This window comes from Papilio xuthus, unplaced genomic scaffold, assembly GCF_000836235.2.
Source record: "Papilio xuthus unplaced genomic scaffold, Pxut_1.1 DF826933.1, whole genome shotgun sequence".
Classification (NCBI taxonomy): Eukaryota; Metazoa; Arthropoda; class Insecta; order Lepidoptera; family Papilionidae; genus Papilio; species Papilio xuthus.
Window position 1 is genome coordinate 3,054,497 of NW_013531716.1, and position 16,848 is coordinate 3,071,344.

Here is a 16,848-nt window from a genome sequence, read left to right on the forward strand (position 1 = left end):
ATTTCTTACTTACATTTTCATCATCTACGTAAATCCAAGTATTTCACAGAACGCAATACAACACGCCATCATTTACTTCCACAACGTACAATTCTAATTTTCGTTATATCGAAGTCAAATGCAGAACTTTAATGTCAAAATTAACACTGAACAAATGCGAAATTTTGTTTTCTCTTCTTCGCTTAGCTTTTAAAATGAATTACAACATAAATAAGAAATAATAGCCCTATTTCTATATTTTTAAACTATTGGAAAAATGTAAAGTCATGAAGATGGACTGTCTTTTATTATTTAAACTTTGTGTATTTCGGCGTAATATATATGTAAAATAATATCTTTTACATTAAAACGAATTGACAAAATGATCTTTAACTGATTCATCAATATTACTTTTTCCAAATTGAAATATTTTCTTCACAACTTACAAGAATTTTGGGGCTAATAAAAACAATATTAATTTTAACCAAATTTATTACCATAAAGTAAAATAACATTAAATATGAAAAACAATACTATCAAATTACTATTTATTTGTAAAATTGTATTTATTTATTTTAGATACAATAAATAAAATGGAATGACTGACTAGAATTATTTGTAACATCTTTGGTATATATCACAAGAATTAATAACAAAAAAATCAGGAAAACTCTTGCATTAAACATATTGTTGTTTCTTACATTTACCAACAGACTGAAAGAGATGGCAATATAATTCAACACAAGTGTTTTGACATTGAAAGCCGTTAATGGAATATTTCATTGAACAGGTTTTAAATCTGCCAGAGCTTCTTTGACAAGCTGTTCCAATTCCAATGGTAAAATTGTCTTAGAGACATGTCTGTCACCTCCACCATCTGTATAATTGTCTCCAAAACTAATAGTCTCATTGTCAAATGTGCCAAAATCTTCCTCACTATCAGAATATGTATTCTGTATTTTCACTTCGGAGTCTTCCAGAACCTTATTATTCTTTTCATCAGATTTAACGGACGATGTGTCAGGTAGAAATTCTTCTAGAAGCATCTGAGATGGGAATATAGGTATACACTTTTGACCATTACACCAACTCTCTAAAGTTTTCTCTAATTCATTTATTCTGTTTGCTAAAATCCTAAAAACAAAAAAGTATTTCATATAGACAAGTCTCTTAGAGCACTATTTTTTATCTTTTTTAAAATTTTACATATTTTTATTTCTTGAAATGCTCGGTGATACTATAACCTTTATTTGGTTAACAATATCATACAACCGAAAACTCAAAAGCTTGTAAACTGAACATTTATATATTGTAAAGAGGAAAGTTTTGATTATTGGTTTGCATTGAATAAACTCCGAATTTTTTTTTTAATTCCGCGCGAACAAAATAACAGGCAACTGGTCGTAAGAAATATATATTTTAAATAGAATATACATACTGATTTGTCTTTCTTTGGTGCTGTAAAGCAATGGATTTATCATTCAACGCTTCAAATAATCCCAGACATAGTGATTTTAGCTCCGCTGCTGAACTTCTTTTTAGACCAGTTTTTGAATTAGTATCCAAATATTCTCTCACTGAAATTAAATAATAAACACATTCAATGAAAGCGTTAGTAACAGAAAACTAAAGTATGTTTTTTTAATTTGTACAGGAATATAATCGCTATTAATATACCTTGCTTTTGCGTCATGACATCTGCAAATCCTCTCTTTATATTGACTGTATCTCCCTTACTCCTATTATCCAGAAGTGTCTGGAAACAATAAATACATCAAACAAAAAATTAAAAATAAACAGAGAAACATTGAATTTTTTTGAAAATAATTTTACTAATTAGATGCATGTCTGTGCGCAATGGTCACTTTGCTCTTTTGATAAATATATGTGGCTACTTGAAAAGTTTGCCACCATTTACTTAAAAAAAAAAATAAGTTGTGTATATTTATGACCTTTATTTATGTGGTATCATAGCTTGTCAGGAAACTGGTATTAGATAATAATTAGGATCACCGGATAGGACAGTGATTATCTATTTATATCATTTATTTTCTGTGTATTGACATATATTGCCATCCTTCAAATTCTCTTTGGAAAAAAAAGAGATAGCATGTGTCCAAATTATTATGGCATTCGAAACCCACTCATCAAAAGAATACATTAAAAACTTTTTAGTTAACATACCTTGTACTTAGTTAAGGTTCTTTTAACAATTTCTTTTTCAACTTGCAATTGCGTAATTCTTTCGTGTAAATATTTATTTTCAGTGACTAAAGCGTCTATATCAACTATTGGTTTCGGTTGATCCAACTCGGAATCATGTTGAACGTTTTTATTTGTAAGGAAGTAACTTATTTGGTGATTCAATCTTTGTACTTTGTTTTTGTAGTAATCCCGATCGGCTACAAGTTCTTCTTTTTCATCCAACGTTGTCCGGTAATCCAAACGAAGTTGTTGATACTATAAAAGTTAAATACATTGTTTAGAGCTTATTTTACATCAAAATGGCCATTGTAAATCTTCACCACACACATAATATGCGCCTGTCATGTAGTTATAAAGAATTAAGCCTCTATTCGTAAGTAACTAGGCATTTTTTTTAGTATTTATTTGTGTGGTATGTTATATTTATATTTACCTTATTTTGTATTTTTTCCAAGTTCTGCACCAATTGTTCATAATCTTTTTGCTGCGAATTTTGAAGTGTTTTTTTGTTTACATCATTCTCATCCAATAAAGTTCCCTTTTGCAGCTGTCTTCTTAAGGCCATAATATCGCCGTTAGCTTCTTCTAACTTGCTGCGTAAAGTCTCTACCTGAAAAGAAAAAATGAATATTTTTTTAAAATAAATGTTAATGTTAACACATTTATTTTTAATGCGAAATAACATATTAACTAAATAATGTTTTATTGATTAAAAAAATAATTAAATCAACTCTAATATGTTTTCTATGTTCTTCAAAAAAAAATTGTCAAATACCTCTAATTTTAACATATTATTGTGTTCTCTAGTTCTTGCTAGGATTTCTCCCCCACTAATAGTGTTTGTCTGCGTAAACCTGTAGTTGTTATTATCCTGAACGCATATAGAGACACTCTTCTTACATTGCAGCTGCTCAACTAATATTTTGTATCTATCTCGTTCCATACTGCATTTGTCCAGTTCCTTGCTCATGATTCCCAAGGCATCAACTTTACTTTGTAATTTGCTTTTCAATACTGAGTTCTAGAATATTTAAAAAATTAATATTAATTGGGAGGTGGTCTAGTGAAATATATTATAAAAAATATTGTTCCAACAAAAATATTTACCTCAAGCACATAGTCATCTAGTTGTTGATCTTGAAATTGCACCTTTGATTTATTAAACATTTTAAATAAATTAATATGCAAAGATTTATTATAAAAAGAAAACTTAAGTATACATAGTTTTTATAATTTCATTTTACAATTTAGCCTGAAAAGAGAATGAAAGCGGTTCAAATATTACATATATACTGCATTGTATTTAAATTGTATATATTTTTTTTTTGATCTATTTCCGCTTTACGAAAAACTTATTTATTTTTGAGAAATAAGATAAAAACGATAATCACTGACACTGATAAGCACCTAGACATGTGACAGTTGTTTGCAATTTGCATATAAAATATTTTGATAATGACAGCAGCAGTCAGTGACAATTGCTTGTGGCTTGAATGAACCGTTGAGTTGTAGCTCAACTCGAGCTCAACAATTAAATTAGCTCAGCGTGTTTATTTCTTAAAATTGAAAAGTACTTGATAATAATATTGCGTAACTAAACTAAAAATGCTGTTTGACTATGGGATGTAGAGTGATTAGTGGCTGACACATATAACTAATCAAACGAACTTATCTTTTCATTGGTAAAATGAAAAGAGGTTGTTAAATAACAATAAATAAAGATTGATCGATGAGAATCGATTCACATTCACAAAATGACCGAGTTGTAAGTTTTTTAATGATGACAATTCTAGTTTTATTGGTAATGACCAAAGACAAACCACATCCCAATAGCCAATCACAATCGCCAGTCACTAGCAGTGTCAACAACTTGTCAATTCGCGACTCGCTTAAGTGTTACGGTGTTTGCTTGTTAAAGACTTACGAGTTTTCTAAATTTTGTCGCAGATGTTCAACAGATTTTCTCCTCGTTTTAATTTTTCGACTTGTTTCAATGCCATGTTCTGCGGTCAAGATCGTAGGGGTAGGTTTTGTTCATCATAACGTTTGGTTACAATGGCTGCGTCAGGTACCGAAATTGAAGATTTCTTGAACGGACCTTTAGTTTCATGGGTAAGTGCACAACGATAGTAATCGTAAAGTAGAAGTAGAATGAACCGTGAGATAATTTGGTCGGGTCGTTCCAAATGATTGAACTTATTTTTGCATTAATAAATGTATTTAACTACGATAATTTTTCCATGGCATATATCGTAATTTTAAATAGTGTACACCAATGAATGTTTACGTTTGTATATATTTAAATGTATGAATATGGATGGTATAAAATAATTGAATAAATTATCAAATATTATTTAAAACATAAAAATGTCAACATCACATAAATTAACGTTTGTAATTATAATGATTGATTATCAAATTTGCTACTAAAAATATATGAATAACATTTTAATTGATTATTAGATTATTCAAACTAAGTTTAATACAAGAATTGATATAAATATAAATGGCATGTATAATTAATGCAAATGCTATTATTCTGCACAAATGTAGTTCGTTCTGTTGACACACAAAACTTTATCTGAAGCTGATTTCTAAACTTTGATATTATTTTTTTTAACAACTTTTATAAATTTTTATATAGTATTAGCAATAAATGTCAAGTTATTATACAGCATTTTCCAATTATTCTCATAAAAATTCATCAAAAGTTTTTATGCAAAATCTCTATAGATATATGTCAATTTATCAGAATATTATAATTATTTTCAGCTGAAGTCATGCCTTACAAATCCAGAGACAATAAAGGACTATGCGTCTCTTTTCAATGGAGATATATTACATCAAGTTTATCTCCAAATAGATCCGGAACCTTCTTTTCATATTACAAAGCTAGCTGGCTTGGAAGACCAAGCATTGATACTGGGTAGGGTAAAGAATTTTGATGCTATCATTAAGAATGTCAAAAGCTTATATGATGAAGAATTGGGTATGACATTACTGGTAGTCCCAGAGTGCATATGCTTAGGAAAGGCACCAGAATCAAGAGATGGTTTGGAAAATATGAAGCTGCTTTTACTGCTATTACTTGGTGCTGCTGTACAATGTCCAAATAAAGAAATATTCATAACTAGAATAAAGGAATTAGATGTAGACTTGCAGCACAATATTGTAGAATGTATTAAACAGGTATGTACAAGTTTTTGTTATTATATGTACCAAATATTTCTTGTTTGCAATAAGAAATAACCAATTTTTTTAATTATCTATATTGTATTGTTTAAAAGCAAGTCTAAAGTATTACTCTTAGGTCTATGGTTTAGAAACATTGGTTACTCTATTTTGACAACTGATCTGGTTTGACTATCTCTAAGAATTATAAAAACAAGCATAATTTTTTTAAGCTTTTTAGATCTTAGAGGTATCGATTACATGTAAATAAAATTCTTTATGCTCATAAATAGATGTAACATATTTTGAATAATCAATTTCTTATAGCATTGAATTATAATGACTAATAGAATTAGAAATTATTAACATTCAAGAAATAGCACTTATTTAATCTCCATGTATAATGTCATCGGGATGTGTTGGACCACAATAGTACAATGAACTTTCAAACAATAGATTACATAACTCAGATTTTTATACCAATTATTAAGAAAGTCTGGATACTTTAGTGTGTTTGTAATTTTCATGATATAAAATTCCTACTACTACACAATAACTTACTGTTTTGTATTGAGGGAGCTATGATTTCTGCAACACCATGTATAGCGCATATTTTGCGGGATGACAGATCATGGTTACTGTATTTAAACTTGCTATATTAATAAAATTATACACGAAAGTATACATGGATGGATGGATGTTTGTTAGAAGGTACCTCCAGAAAGGCAAAGGATACTGATGAAATTGCATGGATGTTGAAGATAGTCTAGAAAAACATATAAGCTACCAATACCAATTTTTTTTTAAATTACGCGCGGACGGAGTGGCATGCGACTAATCGATATTAGTATATTAATAAATCAAATATCTAATATACTTCTTTGCACATTATATACCTTTAAAAGTAAATGATAGGAGAGAAAAAGCACGACATAACAAACAGAATGTCTTGTTATTTATCGCAATATTTTTTACGTCGTCTTTTTTTTACTATTGTTAGTTTACAGTTATGTATAGGCGGAACATATATTAATGTAACTGTCACTTAGATATCAGTAAATGTATGGTGGTCGGTGAGACGTATATGTGACCCGCATCCCAAACTACACAAGCGTAACGCGTAGATATCATTACATGAACGTACCTCTAAAATATATACGATTGTAACGGCGTCTTTACTCATCCTTAAATGTATTTAGATGTGTTTCATAAAAGGAGTTGCTGGTACTAAACCTTGACAGTAATTGTGAATATGACTTGTAACCTTGCGAGTTTTACTGCCGAAAATCCTACACGAAAGTATCGACATCGTAAGGCAGACGGACAACAAAGTGATTCTATAAAGGTTCCGTTTATTTTTCTTTTTGAAGTACGGAACCCTAAAAACGGACATAAATATGTATTCCAGTTTATGCGGATATTTTTTGTCGATTTTCTTTGTACGATTAACCGCTTATTTGTTTGTAAATAAATACACATTAATTGATAACAGAATTAGTAGAAATAATGCAAATGTTTTAAGATAAAAGAAAGAAAACATTTTCATTTCGACACTTGATACTATCGCAATAGAAGAGCGTGCATGCGTTAATGTGTGAATGTGGAAAAAGCGAGGGAAGTATGTCATGACCGTGTCAAAAGGAAATCTGATATTTGTTTATCTATTTTGACCTGGGCACGTTATAAATAACGTTAATAGTCATAAAACTTACGAAAATATTTTTATTCAAGGTCGAACGAATCCTTAGCTTATGGTATTTTTGAGTGTGTATGAGAGTTAGTGCCAGTAGGGCCAAACTAGGCTAACCGTTGGTTTCCGAGACTAAAATATTCGTATAAAACATATCATCATTATCTTTGATAAAATACAGTTAACAATATGTTTTAAACGGGGTTTTGGTCTCAGAAACCCACGGTTAATCGTTTTGCAAGCATTGCAATATTTTCCTAATTTACATGCAAGTGTTGGGCGTACCTAGATTTCGGTCAGAACTGAGTTTTTTTTAATTACACGTCAGCTTATCATTAAACAATTTCCCAGGTAACAGACATGCAAACCGTAGTTTTAACGCCGGACGCAATCGATCTTTTTCAATCACCGACAATGTTCAATCACATGCGACGTTTGGCTAAGGAAAGGGACCATTACCTACAGAATTGGGCTACATTGGTACTTAATGAAGGTCTTTGTGAGACTGAAAGTGAAAACAAAACTAGTAAAAACCCATCGACACAAAACATTAATCAGAATAACAGCGAAAGCCAACACTTGGCCGTTGAGCTTGCAGATTGGAAAGCACGTCTGCGAAAACAGAGACAAGAATTGTAAGTGAACCACACGTTTTTACTTAAATTATCGGAAATGTAACATTACTCAGTAATTCAAAAATGGTTCGATAAAAATGCAGCTATAAAATTGTATCAATTTCTTTTCAGGGAAGAAAAATCGGAACAGTTAGCCGAATGTCGCGAAGAATTAGAACATACTAAGTTGTTATTGACTAAGCTACGTTCAGACAGTCAGGAATGGTTCAATGAGGCCAGGAAAGCAGCGGGATACAGGGATGAAGTGGATGCGTTAAGAGAAAAGGCCGAACGATGTGAGAGGTGTGCACAACTATTGGCATAAAGTACTAATAATATCTATAAAATACTATGTTTATTAAGTAGACATATATGAAATTATTTGTTTATTAAGAATTTAGATTTTAAAATTGTTGAAATTTTAGGTTAGAACAGGAAATACAAAGGTATCGTGATCGTCTTGCCGATGCAGAGTACTACAAGACACGCGTCGCTGAGTTACGTGAGGATAACAAGGCACTTATGGACTCCAGAGATTTGTTGGAAGAACAACTACAACGCGCTAGGAAGAGAGCGGAGCAGTGTCTAACATTAGAAGCAGCTATGATTAAACTGAAACGAGAAGCTAACGATATTGCCTTGGTAAGTAAATGTTAACGAAATTATCTTAAGTGAGTTTTGTTCAATAATATTGACTGGAATAATATTCTGGTTTAAGGAAAGAGATGCAGATCAACAAAGAATTCAAGAACTGATTGAAGAAAATAATCATTTACAATATATTGCAAGGTCTATGCTCAGTGAAAGTAATAATAGTAACTTAGATACAGACAATGAATGCGAAAGCACAATAGAATCTGGTGAAAATAGTCTATCTGAACAATTAACTAGTAACGCACAAGCTAGAGCTTTAAAACTAGAATTAGAAAACAAGAGACTTCTTTCAACTATTGATAATTTAAGAGAACAGTCCATACTTGATGGTAGTGACAAAGTATTAGATTTAGAAAAGGAAAAGAAACGATTAACATTGAAATGTGAACAACTTCAAGAAAATTGTAACAGACTCATGCAACAGAACTCGGAACTGGAAGAGGTGTTCAAAAATGCATTGGAAGAAAATAGAAAGTTACAAGATTCGTTAGACAACAAAAAAGCGTATATTGATAGACAGTCTATAGACAGAGAGTCAGAGAAGAATAAATTACAAGATTTTGAAAAGCATTTGGAGTCTTTAACAAAAGACAAACAGAGAATTCAAATGTTGTGCGACTCGATACAAAAAAGAGCTGATGATTTAGAAAAATCTTTAGATGCTAGGACTAAAGAATTAAACAGTGTTAAACCGGAAGCCGATAAAGCAATGCGACTCTTAATTCAAACGGAAGAACTAAAGACTAAATTAACATACAGCGAAAAGGAAGCTCACAATCTACAAAGAGAAGTTAATAAATTGAAAGAAGCTGTAGAGGAAAAAGACGTAGTAATTGATAAAATAAGTACAGATATAGAATTGAAGAATAAAGAAATTGAAAGAATAACTCGGGAACTCGACGCAAGTCAGTCGATGGCAACTAGGCTACAAGACTTAGAACAAAAAACACAGGAATTAAAATCGCACAAAAAAGTAGATTCTGAAACGATTCAAACATTACAAAGAGATTTGATTACAGAAAAAGTCAATTGTGACAAATTCATAAACTGTTTTGAGAAACTGGGAATAAGTGCTTCAGAGATAATGTCAAAAGAGATTAACGTGGAGGAATTACTAGAAAAAATAATCACTAATGCAGATAATGGTGGATTAATACTTGATATTGCTTCAAAAGCTAATATAACTAATTTAGTTCCTCATCATTGTAATCATGACAAGAATCAAGGTCCCGATCCTCAAACCGAACAACTATTGGCGACGCTTCAAGCTGGTTTAGATCACTATCAAGCAGAAAATGCCAAATTAGAAGTTAATGTTGCCACACTTAATTCACAAAACGGCTCATTAATATCACAACAAATGACTTTACAACTTGCAAACAGTCAATTAGCTGCTGAAAAAGAGGAAATATTGAAACAACTTGAAGTTTTAAAAGACAAACAAGATAATCTCTTAAGAGATCAAGTAGCATTGCAAACACTTCATGAACAGTTGAATACTGAATATGAAACGTTGCTTAGTGAAAAAGAGCCAGTAAAGATTGCCATGAGAGACCTCAAACTTGAAAATCGAGAGTTAAAGGAGAAAATAGTTACTTTTGAAAAGAAGGCAGCTGAAGTTGAAATGGAAAGAGAAAATTTGAAAAAAGAATCGAGAAACTTAACAAATTTAAGAACGGAGCATTCAAAATTAAAAGACGATTTCAGAAACCTATTTACAGTTAGTGGCAGATTAAAAAATGAATATAAAAACATGCAAGATGAATATAGAAAAATGCGAAGTGAAGTGACGCAATTGAAATTAAAGAACACAGAGTTGTCAGGTGAAATAAACACAAAAACTGAAATAATAACAAGTATGGAATTAGAAATAAGCAAAACTAATCAACATTGCGAAATGCTTATACAAATGAACAAGAGCTTGGATGCTGATAGACGATCTCTGATGGACCACGTGTCACAACTTTTAACACAATATCACGAGTTATTGGCACATTCATTAAAAGACAAACAGCATTATCACGAAGAGGAGAAAATGTTTGCTGACAAAGTTAACGCTCTGTGTCGCCAGAAAGAAAAATTAGAAGAAAAAATTATGGAACATTATAAAAAGCTTGACAATTGTACACCCAAGCGACGTGGTTTCGGAGCTTCATTCGTTAAAAGAGTGAGAAAAGCTGGGACCGATTTAATTAACAAAGTGCCATCACGAAACAATAAGAGAATCGAAGACGAAAATCGTTCAAAATCGCAACTCACGTTAGCCGGTTCCGAATCCGGCGAATCGGATCCCGGCAGCCACGACTTCGATAAATCTTCTAAAATTTGTGAACAAGAGCAAGGTTCTTCAAATCTGAGCACCGAATCACCAAGACATAGTTCCGATTCAGGTTACAGAAGATATGATGAAATATTTAAGAAACCTGACAATATGGAAGGATCAGTGTGTAGTCTAGATCCGAGCAGGTTAACTGGGAACGAAGGAAACTTTACAAGGCGGCTGTCGACTGCGTCAGTGCACAGCGGCGGCGGTGACGATGCTTTGATTAGAGCTTCCTTGAGGAGGAGGCCACATAAGGCGGTGCCGCCCACACATAGGAATAGCTATCAAGGTTTAGAAGGGGATACCGGCTTGCCTGCAGGTAATAATTTTTTTATAAGATTCTCTATTTTTAATTTAATAACTATGACATTTCTTTATTAAACCCATCTTACTAATTTTATAAATGGGAATGTTAAGATGCATGAATGTTTGAAGGTATCTCCGGACTTGCTTAATGAATCTCGACGAAATTTGGCATACATATAGAACATAGTCTGGAAGAAAGAATAGGCTACTAATTATGTTTTTTTTTAATCCGCAAGGACGGAATCGCAGGCGACTGCTAGTATATGTATAAAAATAAAATGTAACAAACTTTTTTAGCATCAACACCGTCTCCAGTGTTTGGAACGGCCGGTTCGAGGCGGACCGTATACTTGGCAGATGATAACCCCGATGTTACTCTTAACTCCAAACCCCAAAGTACTCCCATCAAAGAGAACCCAACATACTTGATCTACAATAGAATATCGACTGTTATCGGGGACGGTGCATGTCAAACTGGTCACGACAGATCGGTCAGTGACAACCAACAAACTGATGTACCCAGGACTACTGCTGGTGAAGATTTACAGGAACATGAAGACCAAGAGAGGACATTAAATCGTGAAAAGCCAGAAAACTCTAAAGAATCAGCGATTTGGTATGAGTATGGTTGTGTATGATATTAGTAGACTGATAATGCCTTTGTAGCCTTTATTCTCCTAAATAATATAATAATCGAATATATACGCGATATGATAATATTATGATGACGATATGACAGTATTAGTTAGGCATTTATTTGCAAATTGAATTTTATTCTTTCCATACAATTTGTACTGAGATTACAGTAAAAATAATTTGAGGCTTATGTAGTTTTACTTTCTGTATATATTTTTTCAATGATTTATTTACTTTAGTATCATATGTTTAAAATTTTGACGAAAGATCCGTGCTCTGATTTTTTTAGTTCCGACAATGAAATTAATTTTCCATTTTAACATATTAAGACTAAATATATTTTATTAATAAATATAATTTTATTAATTTTGTGTGATTATGTATTCATTAATTTGAATATAAGTAAAAGTTAAAATTAATGATTAATCATAATAAAAATTAACATGCATTTGCTAAGATTTATTCTAGAAACTGGTCACAAAATATTCTTAAGTTGAATAATGATTTTTGTCTATCTTAAACATTATATGTTGAAGCTGCCAATTATTTTCTTTTTAGAGATAGACTCTAAATACCCACCTAAGAAATACACTTTTCGAAAGTTCATCGGTCAAATACTTTTATTTTTTCAAAAGAATGTACAAAATTAATTTGTTTTACAATTTTTCACCAGTGATTTTAAAATTAGTAAGTTATTATTTTAAAATATAATGACTATAAATTAATAACAATATTCTGGACAAAATGTAATCTGTAAAATTCTACAAACATCCCGATGTATAGGGTCTATCTGTGTATTGCATATTATCTTTAACATCTATAGAAATTCTTTGTGTTGTCAAATTGTATATTTATTAATTATTTTAACAATTTATTAAGCATAATTTCATTATGATGAGCATTTTATTTGGTGTAGTACAAATATGTATTTTTAAATATAATTTTTATATAAATAAGTTTTAGATATAAGGTCAACTTACATGTAGGTTATATATGAGTTATTGACTCTATATACAATATAAACATAACTGAATAACAAACATATATCGATAATTTTACAGTTCGTTTGAAAAATGAAAAATTCAGTAAAAAAAACTTAAGTATTTAACTTAATTTTGTTCATTTAAAAGTAATCCTGTTTCGGATATCTGGATTTCGCTTATATGCTATAGATTTATAATCTATAGATGACTAAGTATCTATCTGGGCTATCAAAATGGTCCAATTTATATACTTCAACACAGGAACAAAGTTAATGTTATTATTGACTTTATCTTAAAAGACTGGCATACTATTGACACTTCCTCTTAGAGCATGACTTGCTTAAGCTTAAGTTAAGCTTTCTTTTCTCTTTAGAATGGATAAATGTGATTTATCATTGAAAGAGCGGAAAGTATCTGTTGTGATTTGTTAGATTGTGATATTGGTCTTGTCGATGAGTTAAATGATATTATTGTAACTTTTAATGACAATTAGGACTGTAATTAAATCATTATGTGTGTAAGTTGAAAATAACCACTTCATTAGGAAACTTAAACATAACCAGTGCCTTATTATTTCCAGTTTTTTTTTAATAATAAGGTTTAAAACAATATGTTAAATTGTTAGGTATGGTGTTATTTTAGGTGCTTTAAAAATTTAAGTTTCTCTACTAATAAATGAACAAATTCTTTGCTTGTGAATATTTGTGTTGACTGGAAGAAAATACGTACTTACAAAATGCCTCACCGAATTAAATGATTGTAATAGCACTTTTTTACAATAAATGTAAAATATTTGAAAAAACTGTTCTTTTTTATCATTTGTAGGTCCTGAAATAGTTACATACTATCTTTTACCATAACATATTTGAATAGTTAAGAAATTTGGCTTATACATCTTTGTTTTCTTTTGCTTTTAAATTATGTAGTTTTTTTTTACGTTTCATTATTCTGTCGTATTTTAACTTTGGAGGAAGCCTGAGGGCTGGAAATATGGTGTATTCTTTAAAAAATAATAAGGCTTATGCAATTTGTCAATATGTATTATAACCTATCGAAAATCGACATTACTTTTCATCACTAATTTACATAAAATAATACAAAACTTTGAGATCCATTCTACAATTAAAAAAATACTGTCCATTTAAATTTTCAAGCAAAATCAATACTTTCTAATTATACTTAAATTAATGAGATCCATTTAAATTGACTTCAGTCTTGATTTCCCATTGCAGTACTGGATTTGGCTGCAAGGTAACTTTGAAAGGAACTCCCGAAACAACAGCCTTGTGTCCTGATTCCACTTTTGGGGGTAGATAGGAAATTACACACTGAAAATTAACAATTTACTTAAACATGTTTTTAAACATATACATAAGGCAATAAGGACAATATAAATCATACTATACCTTTGGCTTACTAGATTCTGTAGACATATATCCTATGCACATTGTTTTTGTAGTATGTCCCCATAACAATTCACCTTCCCCTACTTGTGGGTTAAATGTTAAAGCTAAAGATCCGCCAAATCTTTCCGGAACATCCCATAAAAATGGTGACTCCAAAAAATTTTCCTTCAAACATTTGTCTAGGCCTATAACTGGAGATGGTCCTAGAAGACTTTCTGCCGTGTTCTTTGCTAATTGTGTCCTTATCAGATGTTCTCCACAACCAGAAGTGCAAGCAGCCACAGAGGGCTGCATGCCATCTCGACTCATCATAGCCCATACACCACTACCAAAAGAAGCAGCTTGGCCAACTCTTCCTTCATGTTTCAACGACACACCTCCTGAGCTTGCCCCAGCGGCAACTATTCCATTAGAATCTACACAAATTGCTCCTACAGTATCTAGAGGGCTAAACTTTATGTCATTTTGTAAAGAATATTTTTTTAATTTCCGTTTACAGTGTTTATAGTTACGGAAAGCTCGTGCTGATATCATTTTTTTATTGTCTACAATTTCCAATCCCATCCTTTCTGCCCAGGTCTTGGCTCCTTGTCCCGTGAGAATACATGGTGGTACTCTTCCTAAAGACAAGCTTTCACATTGTCTTAGACATAAATGTTTTGCCAAAGTAATGGGGTTCCAAACATTTGAGACTGCACCACAAGCACCAAAGTGCAGTGTCTGGCCGTTCATTATGGAGGCATCACATTCTACGGAGCCTTCCCAACTTAAGTTTGATCCATAGCCAGCATTAGTCAACGAGCTATTTTCTAATTCTGAAAAATAAACAATAGTATTGGAGTTAAGGATTTGAGAATGTGTAGTCTTGCACATTAAACAAAGCCTTGTGATTAATTTAAATTTTTTCAAACTATAATTTAGAGTTTTATGTGAAACACACCAATTATTGCTTTTTCAACAGCATCAACTGCATTCCCGCCAGCTTGCAGTGCTTCTACAGCTTTTCTAGAAGCGGCATAGCAAGTCTTCTGATATTCCTTCTTCAATAAATCACTATGATATCCTGCACCTGAGAAATTAATGTATGTATATTAATGGCAGAGGAAAAGTGGGAAAAACAGAAAACACCAGCTACAAAGTACGTCTAAAGTTTGTTTTTAAGTCTATATTGTAATCGAATAGCCTACAATACACAATCACAAAGACTAAATGAATATAGGCATAACCACTCGATATTAATACTTACCACAATGTACTGCTATGAAACCATTCATGGCTTCATTAGAAAAGGCTCAGCTAAACTATGATTATAGTGTATTTATTAAAGTACTATTAAATATCCCCAAATTTATAGAAAATATTACTTTATAGCAAAGAAGCAACTCATTTCAACTTTAGTGGAATCGACTACACTGACAGATGACATTGATAGTTGAGATTTTTTTTTATTTTATGACCTGGTAACATAGACCTTTAAGTCATATCTTATTTGGAAAATATTCATCACTTTGGATTCTGCTTGTGATTTATGAGTAAGTAACCAATGAAAGTTTAGACTTTTTATTTACAAAATTACACTTATAAGGGGTTACTAGTAGTAGTAACCATTTATTCACTCTGAATATACAAACCATAGGGGTAATACATGTCCAAGTATTTCCCCTGTGAAAAATTATACTATATACTAAAATAAGTATATCTGAATGGGTGAGTGCAGATAGCCTTATAATGATATTTTATCTAGGCTAGTCGGGAGAGTGTCCTTAAATAAATAAAAGAAGAAACAACATTTTATGAACAAAGACATAATAGTATTACTTACACTAACAAATTAATTCTATTTTGAATACTTTTCAATTTTGAGTCAATATGTAGATTTGAAAAAAAAAAACCTTTACAGAAATTTTATTATTAATGTAACTCCTATTAAGTAGAAATTAAAAAAAAAGTTAGATTTTTTTGGAAAATTACTAAAAATTTACACAAAAATTTACATAAGACAAATGCCTTTTTATAATCAGAGATGAGATAAATAGAGGAATGATTTTAATATGTTTATTTTTATTTATTCATTTATAACTAAACTTTACACATGAATTTATCAAAAAATTAATTATAAAGCCGCTATTACAACTATTCCTTTCGAAAGTTAGTTTGTAAAATACATTAGTGAATATTTTTTATTGTTTACTAGTAAAAATTTCAAATTATTGACATAACAAAGTATACTATTTGAGAGATTTTCCTGCAGTGAGCATAACACCAACAACAAGAGCCGTTATTGTAAATCCTTGTGCAACAATTCGCATTCGCATCATTCGCTGTGATAATTTTGTTCTTCCTGTTCTAAAACACCACAGGCCATAGGACAATGCACCGGCGGTGGCAAGGCAACCTAAAATATTACATAATATTATTTTTTTTACACATATTAGTAAAATTTCCTTAGTCAATGTATCAAGTATATAACTTATAGTGTATTCGCCAAGTATGATTGGTACAAAAGTGCATAAAAATAAAGTTTACCTATGGGAACAAATGGGTTTTCTCCAAACTTTCGAACAAATTTCTCTTTCAATGTTTCAATTTGGTGAGATTGTCCCATATCTCGACGTAGTTGAATCCAGTCTAAATCTGTCGGTTCCTCATTATCCTTCGACATTTTTGGTTAAGAATATTGTTTTAATATAATAAAAAGAACAAAGTAATTTACATTTATAGTGAAGTAAGAAAAAATAATAAATATTTAAAGAAAAGAACAATAATCTGTAAATCTCATGCGAATGCGAGCGAACGTCAGTGTCATGTGTAACCAGCTGATTGACAGTTTTTCATCACATTTTGTTATTTCAAATATATCTATGATTTTATAAACACCAAA

General features: G+C 31.1%; 4 protein-coding genes across 4 annotated transcripts; 1 reads left to right on the forward strand and 3 right to left on the reverse strand.

The window, feature by feature from the left end:
- Positions 1-580: 580 nt before the first annotated feature.
- LOC106121940 (coiled-coil domain-containing protein 149) lies at positions 581-3,408 on the reverse strand. Its single transcript, XM_013317773.1, has 7 exons — positions 3,292-3,408; positions 2,960-3,205; positions 2,618-2,794; positions 2,164-2,439; positions 1,657-1,735; positions 1,418-1,556; positions 581-1,113 (listed from the first exon to the last, which is right to left on the reverse strand). Exons 1-7 carry the CDS (start codon positions 3,349-3,351, stop codon positions 759-761), a joined length of 1,332 nt encoding a protein of 443 aa, XP_013173227.1. The 5' UTR covers positions 3,352-3,408; the 3' UTR covers positions 581-758.
- A 635-nt stretch (positions 3,409-4,043) lies between these two features.
- On the forward strand, positions 4,044-11,763 carry Girdin (protein girdin). Its single transcript, XM_013318036.1, has 7 exons — positions 4,044-4,296; positions 4,957-5,373; positions 7,397-7,680; positions 7,792-7,962; positions 8,085-8,301; positions 8,378-10,955; positions 11,240-11,763. The coding sequence occupies exons 1-7, from the start codon at positions 4,240-4,242 to the stop codon at positions 11,578-11,580; spliced, it is 4,065 nt and encodes a 1,354-aa protein (XP_013173490.1). The 5' UTR covers positions 4,044-4,239; the 3' UTR covers positions 11,581-11,763.
- Positions 11,764-12,024: 261 nt separating this feature from the next.
- Tasp1 (Taspase 1) lies at positions 12,025-15,425 on the reverse strand. Its single transcript, XM_013318192.1, has 4 exons — positions 15,214-15,425; positions 14,908-15,036; positions 13,968-14,782; positions 12,025-13,889 (listed from the first exon to the last, which is right to left on the reverse strand). The coding sequence occupies exons 1-4, from the start codon at positions 15,239-15,241 to the stop codon at positions 13,746-13,748; spliced, it is 1,116 nt and encodes a 371-aa protein (XP_013173646.1). The 5' UTR covers positions 15,242-15,425; the 3' UTR covers positions 12,025-13,745.
- Positions 15,426-16,008: 583 nt separating this feature from the next.
- On the reverse strand, positions 16,009-16,756 carry LOC106121983 (HIG1 domain family member 2A, mitochondrial). Its single transcript, NM_001312863.1, is given in 2 exon segments — positions 16,009-16,362; positions 16,494-16,756. Coding segments are annotated over 2 exon segments (303 nt in total). The 5' UTR covers positions 16,630-16,756; the 3' UTR covers positions 16,009-16,195.
- Positions 16,757-16,848: the final 92 nt, after the last annotated feature.